The sequence below is a fragment of the Acartia tonsa genome, chromosome 8 (genome assembly GCF_053477335.1).
Source record: "Acartia tonsa isolate MP-2025a chromosome 8, ASM5347733v1, whole genome shotgun sequence".
Lineage (NCBI taxonomy): Eukaryota > Metazoa > Arthropoda > Copepoda > Calanoida > Acartiidae > Acartia > Acartia tonsa.
The window spans coordinates 1,438,507-1,460,418 of NC_137267.1; the positions used below are offsets into that span (position 1 = coordinate 1,438,507).

The window sequence follows — 21,912 nt, forward strand, 5'->3', positions numbered from 1 at the left end:
CACCAAAATCTTACTCTCCAAGAAATGATGTTACAAATTTATGATAAAAATAAAGCTTCATACATTTATGTATCTGGTGTTAAATCCCAAGAAGGAAAGGTTATTCTTTTACCTACTTTTGGGTTTTGTAGAGAATTTTCAGACTTTGATCCTTCAAAGTTGATGATCATAAGTAACTCTGTTAGTGGCATTAGAATTTTTATAACAGACAAATCATATAGAAGTTTTACTATGCCAGATATTTCATCACACGTGGGAAATAAGATATCTACTCAGAAAAATGAATTTACAAATATTGATGTGAAAGTTGAAATTTTCTCATCATGCAATATTGACAAAACACTGTGGAACCAAACTGACTTTGAAGAGTGTGTTGAGGAGAAGGTTCAAGATTTCTTTGGGAAACATTTTGATTGCGTTCCGCCTTGGTGGTCTGTTAATAACCAATGCAGTGGAATTTACAGCTCTAACACCTTTACAGGAGATGTTTTAATTGTAGACTTTTTCTTGCCACTTTATATTTTTGCCAATAACAAGATTGAGGCAGCTTGCAAAAAATCATGCAGATCATCAAGGTACAAAATATATGAAAGAGAAATTGTAAATGAGGGGATCTACCGAGGAGCAACAATATCCTTCAGTGATACAGTGCTGGTTACAGAGAAAGAATTTAACTACAGTCTATTTCAATACATTATTGATATAGGGAGTAGCTTGGGCCTCTGGTTAGGTTTGTCAGTCCTGGGACTTTATGATCTTGTTGTAACAGCTGCTAATGTTCTGAACAACATCCCAGTTATTAAAAGAATCTTGTCAGCAATATCAAAGTAGGTACTTTAGAAAATTTAACTCATATAAATTTTTTTTTGCATATCAATGTTATTATTAGTAATCAGTATAAATTCTTATTATTTTCTTTGCTTTGTGATTGATTTTTCCTTTAAAAAAAGATATGATTGGAAATATTTGTATTCTATAATTTGATTGCTTTTATAGTCGCAACAATATTGTGACTAAAATTCACACAACCTTAACTTGTAACCCATAAATATGAAATGTTATAATGTATCCACTATTTGGTTGATTTGATAAGTTCTTTTGGAATAAGGGCTGCGATTCATACTAAAATCACTTATTATACGGTCCTAGTTGACTTTCTGATTCCTTACTTTTGTGTTACAAATCATAATAATTATTTTTATTACATATCTAACCATGGTAAAGTTACATAAAAGTATTTTGTGTTATGTTATGAAGTTTAAATTGCATTACAAATTGTTTCATGTACAGATATGTTCAGTTCTGAGATACTTAATTAAATATTTTTATCATAGAAAAATTTATTGTTATTGCTGTGCTGTTTGTATCCTATTATATAAAGTAGTAAGCGTTTTTTGTTTGTCCCGAAGGATCTCGCTAACCGCTGAACCGATATTGTTCTCCTTTACAGTAAAGTTTCTTATAGATCCTGGGAAGGTTTTAAACTATTTTTGGAGAGGGTGTCTTCACCCCCCCCCCCAAAAAAAATATTTTTCTTTAACTCTTTTCAAACTCAAATTTAAAATGGGATGAGGTCGACTTTTTCCGCTCCTACCAGTCCCCTAGAGGCTTCTAGGGTCGTAGCCGCTAGTATAGATATAAAGTAGAAAATTATTGTTTTAAATCTAATTTTTAATATTTCTTAAAAAGCTCTTTATTATTTCAAAATGAAGTCTACTTTTGAAAACTGTTAAGAGTGCATTGAGCTCGTTTTTCTACTTAAGTCTTTAAGGTAATCTAATTCTAAAAACTTTCTAAAAAACTCTTTTACATTACACATTTTTGTAAATAAAATGGCACTAATAAAATATGTATTTGAAAATGACATGACTTCATTGTTCTTGTTTTTCTATAATCTTGTACTGCAAACAATAATCTGATCTCTAAATAAATAAAACAAACATTTAAGGCTTTTTATTTACTTCATTCGTGGATGGAAGTATAAAAGTTATTTATCGGATATTTCCCGTTGATATTTTTACAATGGAATGCAGGGATATAAAGGGATAAGACAATAACAGATAAAATGATGTAAATCCCAAATGATGATACCCTTCCTGTAAATTATAAGTAGTGGTTGAAACGTAAGGTCTTTAAATTTAATATGAATCAAACAAAGTCCCAAGTTGTTAAGCCAACGAATTATTATAAAACTTTGGGGACTAAGTGTTACTTACAGACCAAAGTCCCCTCCCTCCCTGATTTAAATGTATTATTAACCTGATTGCTATCAACTGTTTGAGTCCATCTTCTGCTTTCAAACGTTCTTTTTGTACAAACTTATCCAGCTAAATAAAAATAATAAATCTTTTATAACGCAAATAATAAAGATAAAAAAAACTAGAAGAAATTAAATGACGAAAAACCCAAATAAAATGAGGTGTAAAGCCACCTCACAAATCTCTAAAATCAATATTAGAAGGGGTAATTACGCCCCATATTTCAAAACTTTTTTTTTATGGGGGTGGGGGGGAGGGAGTAAAAAAAGTTTCGAAATAGGGGGCGTAATTACTTCCTCCAAATGAAAATTTCTCATCTCCCATTATACAGATTTTATATCCCCCCCAACAAAATAACTTAGACGACCAATGTTATTTACAGTCCAATGTCCCCTCCCTCCTCATAGACTTCTAAAATTAACCTGATCTTGATTTATAATGGGGGTATTCTTCCAAGCTTCGTGGCTGAAAACCATCATATTGGATCTATAATAGGTTATTCATCACGCCGTATTACAGACAGCTTTCCGAGGATAAAAAAATACAAAATTATTTGATTTATTCCAGTTTTGTTAGCCATGGAGGGGCTGACGGCAGGACTACAAAACTGGTGTTAACATTTTTGCATTTTATGGTTTAGAACCGGTTCTAATCCAGCGGATAAAGTTAGGTTGAAAATAATTGAGTAAAAAATCATGAATGGGAATACAGACAAGGAGATTAAAAGAGCAAATCAAGAATCACAAAACCTATCACCATAGAAACCTTTCTCACATATTTTTAAACTTTTATTTTTTATATTTTAAAGCATGGCTTTAAACCGACGGACTTAAAAATATTCGAATTATCATCAAATGTTTTACTAATGTCAAGCTGACGAAAATCTATTTCTTTCTGTGACTTTAAATATTGGGTAAATAAGGATTGTAGATTAATTTTCAGCAAATTTTCCTATCCCTCTGGTAGATTATTGCAAATGTCTAAAGAAAATCTTACTTGAAATTATTAAGCAGATTGCAGAGACATTGTAGGTTTTCACAAGTATATACACCAGATATTAATATCTCATACTCTGTCCTTATAAAAAGATCCGATCATGAAAAGAAAACAAAGTAGAGGGTTTCGTCATACTTTCACGGAAGCTTATTTCATGTTAGGTAAATGTTAATGAATGCCCCTCAGGGTTAGAGCCCATGCAGGGGCTAAAAAAAGAAAAAAAGCTACTGTGAAAATACGACAAAACCTAATACTTCGTTTTCTTTTAATGATCCAAAGGGTTATGATTTAGTGTGGAGCCAAAAATTTTTTGTTGTGCGACGACATTAAAGCAAGTTTAATTTTTGTTTTTATATAAAAAAAACAGGATGTCTGAATGTGTGTAGCGAAGGATCTCGCTAACAGCTGAACCAATATGATGGTTTTTCTTTTCAGTGACTATGTTTATAACTAAAGTATATTTTTTAATATAACTAAAAATAAAGTGGAGGGTCGTCACATCCCCCCCCCCCCCCCCCCACCTCCCTACCCTTAAGTGTCCCTAAAGTTTTCTTATAGCCCAATAAGCTTATGTCTTTATTATTGCACGGTCCAAGATAAATCCGCAAAAGTAAATCTTACCCAATTTGATTAATATATTGTAGAACATTCTGACAAACAGACGCTGCCTGGTCCTTTTCCAGAGGGTATCTGGGATTTATAAGTTCAGGTACTTCCAGGCCACATACCAGGCACAGACTCTATAATTATACAGGGATCTAAAGGGATAAGACAATGGGTGATTAATTCATGTACATCCCCAATGATAATACAATTACACAAAACTGCCCCTTCAGTAATTTGTTATTAGTAGTTCAAACGCTTTGACACATAACTAAATAAATCAACCAATCAAAATAAAATAAAAGTCATTAAAATGGTTGAGCCAAAGAATTCGAAAATGCTATTAAAAAACTTTGGGGGCTAGTGTAATAAACAGCCAAATGTCCCCACCCATCAAAATTCATACTTACATATTTTATAAAAACGTAGCTACTCCATAAATATGATGTAATTTCTGTAAACAGAGAACTCACCTGAGAAATAACGGTGACTATATGCCATATATGGGTCAAACAGGTCAACACGAGATCACAGTCTACAAAACGAGGACGACATTACAAATCAGAAATTTTGGCGCCAAAAGTTGGTAGATACACGTGGCATTCAGCAAAGAGCAAGAAATTTGCAGCTTTAGGCAAAACTTTTATGGAAAACTGTGTTAGGATTTCTTACATCCATATAAAAAATGAAAATATATTTAGGTAGAAAATGCTTGTAATTAAAAATTGTTTAAATTGTTGAAAAAATCCATTACCTATTTCACAATCACTTTTCCTCCTAGATTTTATTTTACTATCTTGCGCATTTGTTGTACTGACATTTAATTCTTCTTCTACATTCTTCGATGGGCTAATAGCTGGTAATTTTGTAGTATTTAATTTGGCTGGAGGTTCTAGTCTTGATTTTTCTATGTTTGGTTTGGCGTTGAGCTTCTCTTTAAGTGCATTTGATGAATATGTTTCTACCTAAAATTATAATAAATTAAACTAAAATAAATCACTACCTAAACTTTTTAAATCTATGAATAGATCTAGTAACCCCAACCAATAAGCAAACCTTAATGAAACTTTGTGGGAATATGTAAAATGTGAACTTATTTAATCCCTGAAATTTTCAGCCGTCTATCTTGAATAGGAGTCGAGAAAATTATAAAACTTACAAATGTAGGAATCGATCTAGCACCCCAACTAATAAGCAAATCTAAATGATATGTAAAGCGTGACCTTCCCCCAAAAACGTTTCAGACGGACATATGAACAGACATACAACTTCGAACATAAAAGACAGAATTTCTATAATAAGAATGAGGGTTAAGATTATTTTTTCGTTCATTATTCTATCCTTGAATCCTAGTATGGTTTTAGTTTATTTTAAGTTACATACTAATTATTTGAATTACCTCTTCAATTTGAGCCTTGGTAGCTAGGTTTGTATCATCTGTTACTAGCGAAACATTTTCTCCGTACAAATCCTAAATAAATAACTTCATATACATCTCCAAGGGTGAATAAAAGGGTTTATTTACCCTTCTCAAACTTTGAAACCCCTCCTTGTATCCCCACAGAATTTTAAAAATACATAATATTAGATTACCCCCCCCCCTCCAATTAAACATCTGAAACACCTCATTTTACCCCCCTTAAAATAAAAAGCGTGAACGTTCTTGAATTATAAATAAAAGATGTCATGATAAAGATGCCATTCTAAATATTCTTGATTTTTGTCGTGTTCATATATAAAAATAAAAAAATTACTTTTCTTTATTTTTTACTAAAACATCTATTCCTCTATTGGACGTAATCATCTTTATTAACGTTAAATACCAAAAATGTTACCTTAAGCTACAAGCAGTACAATAATATCTTACCGTGATTCCTGTGCCCCTGCGGTACACTTACCTTAGGTTACAGGCAGAACAGTTATAACTTATCGCCGGGTGATTCCTGTGCTCCCGCGGCTGTTGACACTTACCTTAAGGTACAGACAGTACAGTAATATCTTATCATCAGGTGATTCCTGTGCCCCTGCGGCTGTGGACACGTCAGACATCCTCTGGAAGATTATACCTGGCCTCTTACTTTTCACCTGTTTAGGCATGAGCTTTGTTTATTTATTACTCTAGGGGCACTTGAAATATAGAGGGGGGACAACCCTCAATTTTTAGTTTTAGAAAGAAAAAGTACTATTTTTTATGGGGAGGGGGATGGGGTAATTTTTTCTAGGACCGATTTTCCTTGCAATGGTTTTGGTACTCTCCCCTAAGGAGAACCATCTCTGTTCAGTTGCCAGCGAAATCCTTGGGTACACGCAGACAGATAGACATCCTATTACTTTTTAACAAGGATAAAAGTAAATTGATTTTCAAACACAAAAACATCTTTAATATGAACTCGTATACAGTTGTTTTGAAGCTTAATAACACCATCCAAAAAACTGGCATTTAAACTAATATTTGATGAACAAATGCCATTCCTGTTGACTGAGCCACCTGCTTGCCTGGCGTGCCTGCAATGATACCTGGCCCCTGTTACTAGTCTGAAATAATAAGAGTAAGGCATAAACTATGAAATATCAATTTGGGTACCAACAATTTATTTTGGGGGGTAAGATATTTAAAGACCAATTAATGCAGTGGGATGTCCTGTGCCCCCCCAGCCCAAACCCTTCAACCCGCGAACGTGGCTCAACATGAAGCGCATCCGCTTGCCGTCTTGGGGAGGAAATAGGTTCTAATCTCGGCTTAACGCCCCGTCATGATTAAAGATGTTAAAATAGTTCCTACTGCTGCTGTGTTAGGTGCGCGACAAAAATAGTTTGAGTAGAGGGAATGTCTTAAAAGTGTCATTTGGTTGGTTCAAACTAGCAGTGTCCAAACTTTTCAACCAATAACCAATAAAAGGGTTAACTTTACTCATTATACCTAATTTGGAGGTGTACCTCAACTAATCTTCCATCGTCTCATCCATCAAACTCCCTCCCAAAATAGCGAAATTATATTTCTCAGTGTCGACATTGCATAGCTAATGTATAATATGGCTCTGCTAGTACGTCTTTACCTTTAGACCATCCAACTCTTGTATAACAGTCCACGGAACAGCCAGAATTTCTTTCCTTACTATTTGCTCAACTAAGTCTAAATCGTTGATGTAGATGTTTGTGTCCACGACCTAAACAAAGAGGGTCATTTTTTGCGTATTTTCCGTAAAGTTGTGTATTAGTGTTTAGTCAAATGCACTTTTAAAGTCAAACTGTTCTAAAGGGGTAGTTTCACGAAATGCATTTGGACTTAATTTAGTGAACCGCATATTTTTTCCTGGTTAATTGGTCAAACTACATTTATATGGCATAGGTATATTTAAAAGAGTTTTAATTTTTTACCATGTAGTTTTTAAAACATCAAGACTTGAAAATCGTCTTTTTAAATTGCATATATCACAAAAAGACAATTTTCAAGTCTTGATATTTTCAAAACTACGTGGTAGAAAATTGAATTTTTTTCAAATATATGCCATATAAATATAGTTTAACCTATTAACTAGCAAAAAATATGCGGTTCACTAAATTAAGTTCAAATGCATTTCGTGAAACTACCCCTTTTGACCATATTTGACTAACACACTGCTTTAAGGAAAATATGCAAAAATGACACTTTGTAATCTAAACAAGAACAGCTAAGCAAAGAAATAGGGTGTATAACAGACGGATATATCTTTAATACTTAAAACTACCTAATTAACTGATTAGATTTTAAAATAAGAAAAACTTCACATGGGTACTAGAAAGGTTCTAGGCATTTTTCTTTTTTAGATTTATGCCTTGCAAAAGATTTATGCCCCCTTTTTACCCTCTTTATCATATTTCATAAACCACATTATCTTTTATGAAGAATAATTTACAAGTCTTTCATTTTTATATTTTTTATCTTATAAATTTTTCTTTGTAAGTGTCCCTTTAAAAAGGTAGTTTATAAAAGGACATTCTTTTATTTAATGTTTTCTTAAATAATCATTTTAATATGTCACCCCTGTTACAATGTATAATTCCGGGGGGGGGGGGGGGGGGGGGTGGTGTGGTTTTGTTTATTTGGTGTTTATAACTCTGACACTTTATCTTTTTTCCCTCCATCTTTAATTTTTTTCAGTATGTTGGGGGGGGGGGGGGGGGGGTTGTGGTGTTGTGTGTGTAATGTTTGACCCTTTATCTTTATCTTTATATCTTTTTTTTCAACTTTTATTTTTATTTTAATTCAAAGTAAATCATTTTGCTTTTTAATTTTACTAAAAGAGTGTCCTTTTCTTAAATTGGAGACCCCACTTTATTTTTACCTGACCGTTTTTATTCATAGTGTATAGGACACTCCATTTTTTAAACATGTTTTATATTAAAACTATCTTAATGTTTCTCATGGATAATTTTTCTCATTTCCACTAACATTTTTCTTCACATAAGTGAATATTTAAAATTTTATTTATCTTAATAAAAATTTTCCAATAAAACACACTATGGTTTTTTCCTTTTTAACTAATATTTTTTACTCACAGAAGTAAATATCTAAAATTTTATCTTCTCTAATCTTTTTAAAAGTTAACGATTATCTTTCTTTAATTAACAAATGATTGTTGTTGTATACATTTTGAAAATATACATTTACATTTTAATTTAAACTATCATTAGGTTAGATTTTTTAATGATCAGCAATTATTTCATGTCTCCTATTTCAAATCTATAATAAGTTACTTTACACATTTAAAATACAATTTTTGTTTATTTAATCATTTTATTTTTATATGACCTCAAAACTTTTTAAATTTTTATGAATCATACACCTTTTTGAGTGTTTATTTTATCATTTTATTTTTATATGACCTCAAAACTTTTCAAATTTCTATGAATCATATACATTTTCAAGTGTTTTTATTAAACATTTTATTAACTAGTGTACACTTTTTATTTAATTACCCTTAATTAGTGTGATTAGGTCTATTTTACAGGTGTCCTTTTTTACGGTTTTATGGCTATCATTTTTAAGTATCAACACCTAATTATATAGTATATTCAATTTCCTAATTTTTCTTTTTAAATATACATTGATTTTTCAAAAATATCAATAAATAGTACCATTATTCTTTGTTTATCATAGAAATTATCATTTTGAAGATTTCATTATTTCTTATCATTTTTCCAACCAATGTTAGGCCAGTAAAAATATCAATAAATAGTACCATTATTCTTTGTTTATCAAAGAAATTATCATTTTGAAGATTTCATTATTTTTTATCATTTTTCCAACCAATGTTAGGCCAGTAAACACAGACTTTTTAATTTCTCAAAATTATCTTCAATATTTTTATGGAAATTTATCTTATTTTACATTTGTAAACAAGAACATGTTGTTTCATTATAGGGTTTTATTATGAACAAATCTAATATATCTATTGATTTGGTTCTTGTTGAGAAGAATGAAATCATGAAGTGTATCAGCACTAAGATTTTTACCTAATTTAGCTTCTTCTAATCTTAATATTGACAGTAAATCTTCTGGCAAATACTTTCTCATTGGAGAATGTATTTTTCTCTCTTTTTCACTAGCAGACATAATATTAGGAGGCAAATTATTTATTTTTCTCCATTTAAATTTTCCAAGTTATCTTTATATCTTTGTAGCCTTTCTAAATATTTTTCCTTATTTTTCAGAATCCAATTACTAAACTTTCTTCTTCTGGCACCAGCAAAATAAGGATCATTTTGTTGTTGTGTCCGACATCTTTTATCTTCTTTATCTTTATTTGTAAGAAAGAGTTTTTTTACGGTGTATTATAAAATAAAATTTGGTTACCGTTGGAAGTTTTTATTTTAATTAATATCTTTTTATTTTTATCTTACCAAATTATATAAATCAGGAACAATTTTCTTGGCAGAGAATATCTTTACTTCAGATTTTGATGAAATCTGAACAGGAACAATGTATTTTTGATGATTTTCCAGATTAATCAGGTAGAGTTATCTTTTAAAATTATCTTTACCAATTTTCCAGGTTTTGATGAAATCTGAACAGGAACAATGTATTTTTGATGATTTTCCAGATTAATCAGGTAGAGTTATCTTTTAAAATTATCTTTACCAATTTTCCAGGTTTTGATGAAATCTAAACAGGAACAATGTATTTTTGATGATTTTCCAGATTAATCAGGTAGAGTTATCTTTTAAAATTATCTTTACCAATTTTCCAGATTAACAAGTAGAGTTTATCTTATTAAAATTTATCATTAACCTAAAAAAGAAATTTACAATGTTTGTTTGAACCTAATTCTTATAATATTTATAGAACCAAGACCAATTTGACAGCTTCGAATTTTTTCAATCCAATGTTGTCCTCTAATTTCAGTACATAGAATTTTTAATTTCCATAAACCGAAAATATTTAAGCAAAATTTTATCATTTAATCACTTTAACAATAATCTTAGTAAATTTTTATTTTACTAAAATATTTTTATCCAAGTTATATATCTTTTAAATTAATTTTATTAGTTTTATAAATTGAACTATTCTTTTGTGTTCAATATACAAAACTTTTATTTTATCTTTTTTAATTATCTTTATATTTAGTTTTATAATTTGGACTTTTCTTTTGTGTCCAATATACAAAACTATAATTTTATTTTTCTTAACAATTTTTAAAATGTTAGGTAATTAAAAATTTTCCAACTTCCCAACTTTTTAATATCATATAATAAAAGACATATAATTCCAGTGTATGTCCGGTGTACACACTTGTATTGAAATATTTACACTTTTATACAACAATTTTTTTGAAAATTTCAATATTTTTATATTTTTATGACGTATATTTTTAAAACTTTATTCCGAATCAGAATGATAGATATTATCAATTTGACTATTTCCAACTATTATCGTTCCTCCTAAATATCTTCTAAACTCAGGAAACCTGTCTAAAGTTCTGTTTATTCCAAAATGACTAAAGGTAAAGGGACCTGCTATTTCTTGATCTACCTCCTCTCTATCATATAATGAATTATTATTAAGATTCTCAGCTGTATCTCTATCTCCTATAGCTGTATTATCTATTCTTAGTAGATTATATCTATCTTGAATTAATCTTTTAACTGCATGGTATAAAATTTTCAAATTTTCCCCAATTTTAAATGAGAAATTTGCTTCATAAACATAAAAATTATTATTTTGATTTATTGACTGATCAAAAGTTTTCTTTTTTACATCAAATTTAATGATAACTAGTTCAAAAATGTTTATTACCAACCTTAGAACGTAGTGTAGCATAAATTTATCTTTGTTGCCTCTATTTTTAGTAGACAAACTTTATTTGTACTATCTTTTTGTCCTTATCAGACAAAGTTTTCTAAATTATCTTCAAATTATCTTTTTTATACAAAAACTTTCACAAATTATCTTAAATTTATCTTTTTTATACTATTTACAGTAACTAAATTTTATCTTTTTGTCCCTAATTCTAGTAGACAAATTATCTTTTTTTAAAAAAAAGGAATTAGATTTTATTCACATACAATTAAATATCTTTTCACATTTATCTTTGTTTGAAATTATAACTTAGATTTACTTTAATTAAAAGTTACCATTTATCTGACTAAAAAAAATTTTGAAAAAAAACAAAAATTTTCCAAGTCCAAAAAAAAATTTTCCTTGATTCTTGACCGATGGGGTTGCCAATCTGTAAAAAGTCGCTAATAAATGATAACAAAATTATATCTTTCTCTTAGTTATATTTTCAATGTTCACATTCAACAGTAACAATCCAACTCATCAAATACAAAAATTAATAATCCTAAATCACATTTGACAAGTGTGGTTTAAATTTTAGATTGACGTCATAAAATTATATATTTTGTCCAAATTAAAACAATTTTTCTACAATTTCATTGCTTGAATTTATTTAAATTTTACTTTTTTATCAGAAAAGTGTCACAAGTACCGAGCCCTTAGATGCTATTGGCGCAGCCGTTAGTAAATATATATAAAGAATCGAAGTAAATCTATGTAATACCTATCAAAGTAGAAAAGAAATCAATTGAAAAATTAATCAAATTTTGACAATGCAATTTAAATGATATCAACTTGATTTTTACGACACCTGTTAAAAAGAAACTATTTTTGTGTCACTAATAAGGTTCCGGGACAAACGCAGGAGTCCCAAACGTCGGAGTGGACAAACGCAGGAGGAGTGTTAAAATATTAATTTTATTAAGTATTTCTATAAAGATTAAGTTAGGTTAAGATATGAATGAACAAATAAGCCCTCCGCAGGGGTTAGGTATTTAAAAAACCAATAAGATGGTCTAAAATAGGTTAGGTTAGGTTAAGTGTCCACTCCGACGTTTGTCCACTCCTACGTTTGGGACTCCTGCGTTTGTCGTATGACCACTAATAATTGTATAAGTATAGATGTATAAATTAGACAACTACCTGGTTTTTGTCTGCTAGCACATTGCTTTATGCTCTTTTGTAGCTACTTGGCTGTTTTAATATTTCCGACGCTAATGGCTGATATTCAAAGTCCCAATACAAAAACGGCATAGGGTCTCCATTCCTGCCCCCTCTATTCTTTAACTTTAATATTATGTGTCAATAGGAAATTTTAAGTAAAAAATAAAACAAGGATGACAAAATCCCAACAAATCAAACGTATAATCAAATGCTAAATAATATCAAAATTCTTACCCTAATACACTGTTCAAGACCATCGGCAACATCACCACTATCATATCCATCCAATTCAAACATTTCAATATCAGTTGGAAGAATAAGAGAATTCTCAGTGATACAACTCTCCTCTGCTTCCCATTCCATGTCATCAACAAATACATCTTCAGTATCAACTTTGGTTGAATCCAGAGGTTTAATATTATTGAATGTTTCGTTGATAACTGTGTCAGGCACAATAGTAGGAGTAATATAATTATTAGCAGATTTCTTTGGGATTTTAAATCTTTCTGGTTTATTGGGTATTGTGTTAACTAAAACATTACTGCTATTTATAATATTTGATACTAAATCTTTAACTATTGGCTTTGGTAGAGCACTTGATTTAATTTTAGAGTCTTTTCTTTTACATATTGATTGTAATGTGATTGAATCTTGCTTTTTTATTACTGAGGATTTTCTTTTTGATGGAGATTTTAAGGTTTTATCTGTGTTAGATTTTAATTTTGAATCTGTTTTGGAAATTTCTTTTGATTTTAAAGATCTTTTAGCTTCTTTAATCTTTTCAATTTCTCCTTTAGCTTGAATAGCTTTGACATCAGCTATATACGATTCTAAAGATTTATTTTGCTTGGCAGCTTTTAAAGAACTTGATTTTGGAGTTATAGGAGATTTTACTTTTTGAAGATCTTTTGTCTTCTTATTTTCATTAGTATGATTCTTTGAACTTTTGGCGGATTTTTCAATTTTATTTGAATCTATTTTCTTCTTTAAATCCTCTTTAGAAGTACTTCTTGTGATTGGACGATTTTTGTGGGTGGTGGTCGTTATATCGCCAATATTCCAGACAGACTGCCCAGTTTCAGGGTTGAAGTAATAGATCCTGCAATTAAAATAATTTACAGAAACTGTTATTCTTATTAAACATTTAACCAGTTTGGCTTCGAAACAGATTAATACTCGCTGAATTAGAACCGGTTCACAGACATAATGAAAACTCATGTATAGCGTTGTATTACAGACAATTTTCCACGAATATTCAAATAAAAACAGTTTTATTACCTACCACTAGCCTCCTAAGCACCTCCGGGCTAGGAAAACAGGTTTTAATCTTATAATTCTAAATAATGTTATAGTAGAGAAGCTAGGTACACTAAATGTGACTATCCTTATTCCTTCTATGAAAGATAGCCTTATCTGATTTGTAATTTGAAGGGCAGATTTTAGACTTCCCAACCCCCTATATTCCCTTCCACTCCTCAACGCCCTATCCCTTTAAAAAGGGCGATAAATTGTTTTACATCCCCGATGATGATAAAAAAAATTACTCCTTCTGTAGATTAAAAATGTAAGTTGAAAAGATTATACAATGGGCACTATGTATATAATATAAACCAACCAAACAAGATAAAACAAACTTCCAAAGCCAATCAATAAAAAAACGTATTTTAAAAACTATGGGTACCATTATAATTAACCGTCCAATGACCACTCTCTTCCTGATCAGCGACTAATGTTATTTACCTGTCCGGATGTGACCTGGAGGCCTTCTGTATCCAGCCAGCAGGCAACTTGGAACTAGCAGAGCCAGAAGGCAACTTGGAACTGGCACTTTTTAAATTGTCTTTCTGTGCCATCTTAAATAAGTAAAAATCAAATGTATATTAATATACCTACCAACCAGACTCAGGGTGGGGAAAAACCCAGGTTTTTTTTAAAAAGCCCAACCCAACCCGTAAAAACCCTTAAAACCCTGGGTTTTTATGGGTTTTTTAGGGTTTTATTGGTTTTTTTTTCATTTAGGAGTCAAATACATTTTATATATTGATGAAATATTAATGTTTATGTTGTTGTAGGTAAAAGGTAAGCAAGATTTCACAATAAACAAGATAGATAATGAAGAAAGCTGGCATTCCGATCAATTATAAACCCTTATTAGCAATGGTGCACAAAATATTCTATTAAGGGGGAGGGGAGGTTAAAAGCTTCAAAACATGGAACCTACTCCTCTGTTCAACACCCCCCCCCCCCCTCCCAGAAATTATTAAGGTCTTTTCCTTTTTACATCCCCTTAATAAAACCCTCTGCACGCCACTGTAACTATTTCCTTTCATATATTGTTATGTTTTAGAATAAAAAACCAATTATGATTATGTAATTTACACAATTTATATATCATCAATTTAGTAGCAAAGCGTTTTCTGAAAATTATGTTTTGAGAGAAAGTAATTTCAAAAACATTTCAAAAATAAGTACCTAGAGCATCATTTATATAATTACTTCATACTTTTTTATGTTTTTTAGGTAAAATTTGCTTTAAAATGTTATTAGATCCTAGTCTTTGAGTAAATAGAGGTTTAATTTTTAAATTTTAACGTGAAATTTCAATGTTTTTTCAAAAACCCAAAAAATCTAGGTTTTATTTTCAATGGGTTTTTAAAAAAACCCTGGGTGTTTTTTTTTGGGTGGGTTTTTTGTATGCCCACCCTGACCAGACTGTAATTAAGTAAGGATAATATTTGTTTTAGGCCTCCAGTTTCTGATCCTGGTGGATTTCAGGTGGCTTCTGGAGGCTATTTTCAAATATTTATTATTCCTTTAATTTTTGTATTTTTCTCTTGAGTTAATTTTACTAAGAGAAATTTAATCTAGTCATGAAAGGTAACATTTGATTGTTAATTTTTCGGGTATAGGCCCTTTCGTGACAACGTCTCTTAAGGGGCGTTTCGTCGTATTTTCAAAGTAGCTTTAGATTGGCCCTGCAAGGTGTAAGCCCTCCTACAAGAAAAGCTACTGTGAAAATAAGAAGAAACGCCCTTAAAAGGTGTTGTTCTTACAGATCTGGATACCTTACCTGGATTCTGGTGGCCTCTGGCCAGAAAAAAAACAATTGCAGTCCCTCTCAGAGAAAATATAGTACCGATCTGGTAATCAACAATTTAAATATAACATTTGATGAATAAGTAAACTTCAATAAGCAATATAAAGAGAACTCCAAAAGCCACCTGGAAGCCTTCAGGATCAGAACCTGGAAGCCAATGATAAAAATTATTGAATATGCGCAAAATGTATCTTTAAACTTCTATCTCTATTAACCTGTAGTGTCAAATTAATACCTAGCCTAAAAATCATAAAGTAAGCGAAAGTGTCACCCCACCCCTTGATATTAACACGTTAAACCTACTTTATTAAACCATCCTTTCAGCAAACTAATTACATTTTATTTTATACTTACTTTTGTATTATTTGATTCTTTACTTTTACAACTCATTTTCAATTATAATTGTTATTCTTTATCTAAATCTTTGCCGCGTTTTCTTATACATTTTACCGCCAAAAAAAATGGCGGGAACTTTCTGAAAATTACACATTAATAAAATTAAATATTATACAAAGAAAAAAAAGATTTCAATATTAACTTTATTCACTGTAAATATCATTTTTTAATATAATAATAGGTTAGTAAAAATGTTATTATAGGTATTCTATTAAACTAAAATGAGTTAGTACAAAAGAACAAGGAATGTGCTTAAAAATTGTTAATTTAAGTGACTAAATCAATACCTACCTACCTAACTAATCAATTCTAAATTAAAATTGGATAAATATAAATACAATTACACAATTAGTATTATATGTTATTAAGTATATAAATGTTATGTTAATCATAAATGGGATCTTAAGGGATAAGACAATGGACGATAAATTAATAAACAATACCAATTATAATAAACGAAATTAACCCTTCTATAATTGGTTGAAACGTTTGGACACTGAAAATTTGAATCAACCAAAAAAGATTAAATAAAATTAGGTTCCCAAAGTTTTAATTTAACGAATGAAATATCGAGTTTTTACTCTTTGAGTACCAGTATAATTTACAGTCCATTGTCCCTTGGGATGTAAAGATAAACCAATAAAACAAAGCGGGTTGGAAGAGTATTACCCCTCACTCGAAGAGATAGGGTAAAAAATAGCCTACTACTTAAAATGGTTCATCTATACAAAAAAATATATGAAACAAAATAATTAAGTAATCTACTTTTAAGAAATTATTTAAATTTCCATTGCATTGTTATCGAGAAATGATATGTAAAATGTTCGTTTTTTTAACCTACTAACCTTAACCTTAAAATAATATCCATAAGTAGCGTAGCAATAAAAATCCGGGATCTAAAGTGATAAGACAATGGCCAAAATTGATGTACATCCCCAAAGATGAAACACAAAATTACCCCTTCATTACACTGAAGTTAATGAACCAACCAATCAAAATCAAATAAAAGTCAGCAAAGTTGCTGAGCCAAGGAATAAGAAAACGAATAATAAACTTTGGGAACTAGTGTAATAAACAGCCCCAAGTCCCCTACCTCCCTGAAAAAAATACTAACAATAAATCACTTATTATCAGAGCTAACTTTTTTTATCAATTCTCCAAACTCACTCTGACGTAAAGACGGACATACATACCACATACCATAGATATAGTACAGCTACGCTACAAGTAAAATATTCATTTGATCAAATCAAAATCGTTATTGGCACGCTGTTTTTACTTTTAAATGTTTCTACACCAAAATACTGTATATAGTGATGTTTAAGTTTTTTTTCTTATTTTATAATTGGCACGATTTATAAGCAAAAAATTAAATTAAATATTTTCAATCTTCTACATTTAAAACTTTTTCAGTTCTGATCTATCATTGTTTTGTTTATAATTCATATCCCTCTACTAAAAATATTTCAAACGAAGCGTTTCTGCACAAAACTAAAAAAATCTATGTATTTTTCATTTAGATACTATTATGGCTAAATAAAATAATATTTTTTTTGCATCTTATTAAAAGACAGCTCTCTGCTGATACCTAGTAAAATGAAAAAATATTCCAGTTTTATAAGCCCGGGTGGACAAAACAAATTGGTTTTAATCTTATATATTTAATATCAGCGAAAAGCTGTCTATAATACTAACCGATAAACAACTACTCTAAACTTAACTTATTTGATGATATAAAAGGTCTCTAAATTTGATACTATTTTACAGGGTTTGATACATTTTATTTGTAAATGAATTAAGATCAAAATTGGAAAATACAAAAAAAGTATTTTATGCAACTTTAAGGATTGTTTATGAGTTAATGGCTTAACGGCAAACTTAGAAATAATGGTTGAAAATTTTTGGATACAACAAGTTTTTTAACCAACTTATCACATCAAAAAAAAATTAGGCAACGAATACGATAACGTGGTTATAGAACTATTGATGCTAGTGCACTGCAGTGGTGATATTCCATCATAGCCCTAAGCAGCATCAAAGGTTAGAAAAAACTTTTTTCGTATTTCCAATTTAATCCAAAATTGAATGATTTTAAATGATAACATTATCACAGTTACTTTATACTAAAATCTACGGGGGAGTTACAGGTCACCCCAAAAAAAATCTATAACTTATCAAGTCAAAAATAATCCATAATCAAAAAGGGCAATAACTAAAAATACCATAATAAAAGTATAAAAAGAAATAAGCAGTTCAATAAACTCAAAGTTTTTCTTAAATATTAATATTGCGAATTTTATGAAAGACAGAAATATAGATTAAAATTATTTTTAATGGCCCAAGGATTAATTTAAATAATAAAGCACATATTAATAAAAACATAAATGGAAGCATTAGTAATAAAAAAGGCATATAATAGTATACAATAAAACATAACAATTAAGTTGATTAATTACTATTTCTGGGGGAGGGTAGGGGGATTTCTCACCCTATATAGTAAAGGAATTATCAATCACATGGAACAAGTTAAAAGAAATCCCCCCCCCCCCATCTTAATCACCAAGTTTGAATCATTTAAAGTGCACTATAATTCTAAATAAAATTGTGACGTTTAAAACCATACATTAAAAATTTAAGTAAATAAATAAGATAAATAAGATTCGTTGATTTTCATGCAAAAAAAGTCATTCATCAAATTCCTGCCTTTATTGAAGATACTCCAGATTTCCTCAGAACACTGAATGATTTCAATGACTCTGGAAACATTGAAGACACGGACATTCTGGTGACCATGGATGTCTCTGCATTGTATACAAATATTCGCCATGATGATGGAATATCTTGTATGAAATCTGCTCTAGAAAACAGACCAGACAAAACTGTACCAACACTCTTTCTAATTCAACTTCTGCAACTAGTCCTCACATGTAATATATTTGAATTTGACAAATCTCTGTTCCTGCAAGCTTGTGGCACAGCCATGGGCACGGCTTGTGCTCCAAACTATGCAACAATAATGATGCATAGTATAGATGTCAAGATAAAAAATCTAGCAAGGCAAGTGGCAGCTGGCAGAAATCCCCTAATTTTACTGAAAAGATTCTTGGATGACCTGTTTATGATCTGGAGAGGCAGTGTGGAGAATCTACAAATGTTTTTAGAATTGGTCAATACACTCCACCCCACAATTAAATTTACAAGTTCGTTCACCTGTCCTTTCCCTTGTACCTATCCTGCTGGATTTGAACATGACTGCTTCTGCCACTCAAGCCGATCCATACCTTTCCTGGACACACTAGTTACCATCAAAAACAAAACCTTGGTCACAGATATCTATAAAAAACCTACAGACCGTTGCCAGTACCTGTTGCCAACATCAGCACATCCTGCACACATTACCAAAAATATTCCCTTCAGCTTATGTTACAGACTAGTAAGAATATGTTCTGAAAAAAACACACTAATCCAACGACTAGATGAACTTAAACAACTGCTTCTTTCTAGAAACTACAACCTACAGATAATCAATGGTGCTATTGCCAAGGCTCTAAATATTGATAGAAATGCGGCCCTGGAAAAGAAAGTTAAAGTATCAACCAAGAGAATACCATTTGTTATTACTTTCCATCCAGCTCTACCTTCAATCAGCACAATCCTAAAACAAGGTTGGAAAATAATGGTAAAGGATGAGAGACTGAAAAAGATATTTCCAGAACCACCTTTAGTTGCATATCGTCAGCCTAAACACAGCTCTCTCCGGGAAATATTGGTGAAATCAAAGCTACCTGAACGTGAAAAAAGAAGTGTCAAAGGTATGAAGAGATGTAACCTACCTAACTGTCCCTCCTGCCCTCATGTCCGTGAAGCCAAAGTTGTCTACAGCTCAGCAAATAATGTTAAGGTACCTATTTCTACACCAGTCAGCTGCTCTACAAAAAATCTCGTTTATGTTATAACATGTGATAGGAGGGAATGCAAATACACCCAGTATGTAGGAGAAACGGGGAAACAGCTTAAAGAAAGATTCAAACAACATTTAGATTGTGTCAGATCTCAAAATGAAAACTTGAATAAAACTGCAGTTGGGGAACATTTTAATCTTCCTGGACACAGTGTTGCCAACATGAAAGTATCTGTTATAGAAAATTGCAGGCAGGAGTCAGCCATGTACAGAAAATGTCGAGAATCCTTCTTCATCAATAAATTTGAAACAAAGCACCTGGGGCTGAACAGAAAAATTTAAAATTATTGTTATTGTTATATATTTTTGTTAATGAAAGTAAATTTTGCTAATACATGTTGTTTTTTCTTGTAACATAATTTATACCTATTTGACTTGCAAATTGCAATATTTTTTTAAAAAATGCTAACCCAACCAAAATTTTGAATATTTTCTTCCTTGTTGTTGTATAAATTCTTACCACTGTTGAAAAGTTTGACCGCCAATTTTCATCTGCTAACCCTTACCCCCCCCCCCTTCCATTACAATAAATAATTCAGTTGTACATAAACTCTCAAACAATTAGGTACACCATATTTCAAAGTAAAAAGATTTGGATTTTATTTTGTTTTTAAAAATTCTTTTTTTCAAAGTTCTTAATATTTTTAACTTGTTTTTTGTTAAACTTATATTAATTTTAACTAGTATGAAGCTTGTTGTTTTCTTAAGAATTTTTGCAAATATGGTTATTATTTTATAGAATTGAGAAGGCTTGAATAAAGCGAAATATATTTTCTACAAAGAAGTGTGTTCTTCCATGTGTAGTTAGCTCTAGCCGCGCGTTTTTTGAGTAAATAAATTGATCACTGTTATGGAACTTTAATAATTTGGCTCTATAAAGAAATTAATATTGTTACAAAAATCAAAATCAAAAATCACGTTTACCACGTAGTTTTAAGTAAAATAGTGAGAACAGAGATCTTAAGGATAAGACAATGGACAATAAATCGATGTGCAACGCTAATAGATATAAAAGTAATAACCCCTATTGTAGATTGAAAAATTATCGTGAAAAGATTGGACTAGTTTAGAACTAACCAAGCTAGTACCCAAAGTTTTTGAGCCAGTGATTAAAATAACGTATTTAAAAAACTATGGGTACCATCAATTTACAGTCCAAATTTCCCTTCCTTCCTTTAAAGTATGGAATTCTAAATAACATATTTTCTATATTTCAAATGCATTTAACTCAAAAATTGAAAACTACATGGTTTAATTAAAGTTCGTTTTTAAACCTTAACTAGTTGAAATAATGGGTTTCACAATAGGTCTCTTTAGAATTGAGGCATCTAAAGGGATGAGACAATGACGATAAATTGATTTAAATCCCCAATGATAATTAACAACCTTACCCCGTCTGTGTCTGTAGATTAAAATATTAGCTGAAAAAAATTTAAACGCTTAACGTATGGAACAATTGGCTGTTTTTTACATTAGTCCCCAAAGTTTTATAATAACGTTTTCTTATTATAACAACTTTGTGGATTCAGTGAATTTTTATTGGTTGTTTCATTAAGTTGAATGTTTAAACGTTTCAACAACTAATTTTAATCTACAGAATGGGTAAAATTTTGTGCATCATCAATTTATCAGCCATAGTATTATCCCCTTAGAACCCTGATGAAATGCATAGAACATATAGACAATAGGTATTTCATTTAAGGGGGGGGGGGGTTTTTAATGCAACCATCTCGTAATCAATGTATAAATGGCACTTAGAATTCGAATTTCGATCTCAAATTTTGCATGAGTAATCCTTGGTAGGTCTATTTTCCCTAAATCGAACAAAAAGTTGGAAAAGTAACGGCTGGCAGCTGGCGGCTCAGCCGTTTAGCCGTTTTTTGCCTATTTTCAGGGCAAATTCATCATTAATTACGTAGGAATCAACTTTTAAAAACAGATTTTTGGTTTAATTCATGTTAAATGATAGCAATAACTATTTTTTAAATTTCTAGTACCAGCTGCTAAACGGCTAGAACCGGCTGAAAACGGCTGGGAGCTGCCAAGAGTATAAAGAGTTGATAGGGCATGTGACATGTCTAGGGGTAGGTTTTTATGGTTACTGAGCTCAAAAATGCTA

The 21,912-nt window shown here is 30.7% G+C and overlaps 2 protein-coding genes across 3 annotated transcripts; one reads left to right on the forward strand and one right to left on the reverse strand.

Moving 5' to 3' along the window:
* Nucleotides 1–1,344: 1,344 nt before the first annotated feature.
* LOC145325776 (uncharacterized) lies at nucleotides 1,345–15,913 on the reverse strand. Of its 2 annotated transcripts, XM_080168734.1 has the most exons (14): nucleotides 15,791–15,913; nucleotides 14,080–14,192; nucleotides 12,574–13,438; nucleotides 6,914–7,024; nucleotides 6,329–6,392; nucleotides 5,829–5,941; nucleotides 5,257–5,328; nucleotides 4,612–4,822; nucleotides 4,331–4,392; nucleotides 3,876–3,994; nucleotides 3,255–3,335; nucleotides 2,681–2,744; nucleotides 2,260–2,327; nucleotides 1,345–1,922 (listed from the first exon to the last, which is right to left on the reverse strand). In XM_080168734.1, the coding sequence occupies exons 1-14, from the start codon at nucleotides 15,824–15,826 to the stop codon at nucleotides 1,889–1,891; spliced, it is 2,013 nt and encodes a 670-aa protein (XP_080024860.1). In that variant the 5' UTR covers nucleotides 15,827–15,913; the 3' UTR covers nucleotides 1,345–1,888. The 2 variants fall into 2 exon arrangements, 1 of the variants encoding a protein (XP_080024860.1); XR_013881593.1 differs by lacking the exons at nucleotides 1,345–1,922; nucleotides 2,260–2,327 and having other exon boundaries at nucleotides 2,680–2,744; nucleotides 3,255–3,330.
* Nucleotides 15,914–18,623: 2,710 nt separating this feature from the next.
* On the forward strand, nucleotides 18,624–20,075 carry LOC145325555 (uncharacterized). The gene has a single exon (XM_080168530.1). The coding sequence runs from the start codon at nucleotides 18,624–18,626 to the stop codon at nucleotides 20,073–20,075; it is 1,452 nt and encodes a 483-aa protein (XP_080024656.1).
* Nucleotides 20,076–21,912: the final 1,837 nt, after the last annotated feature.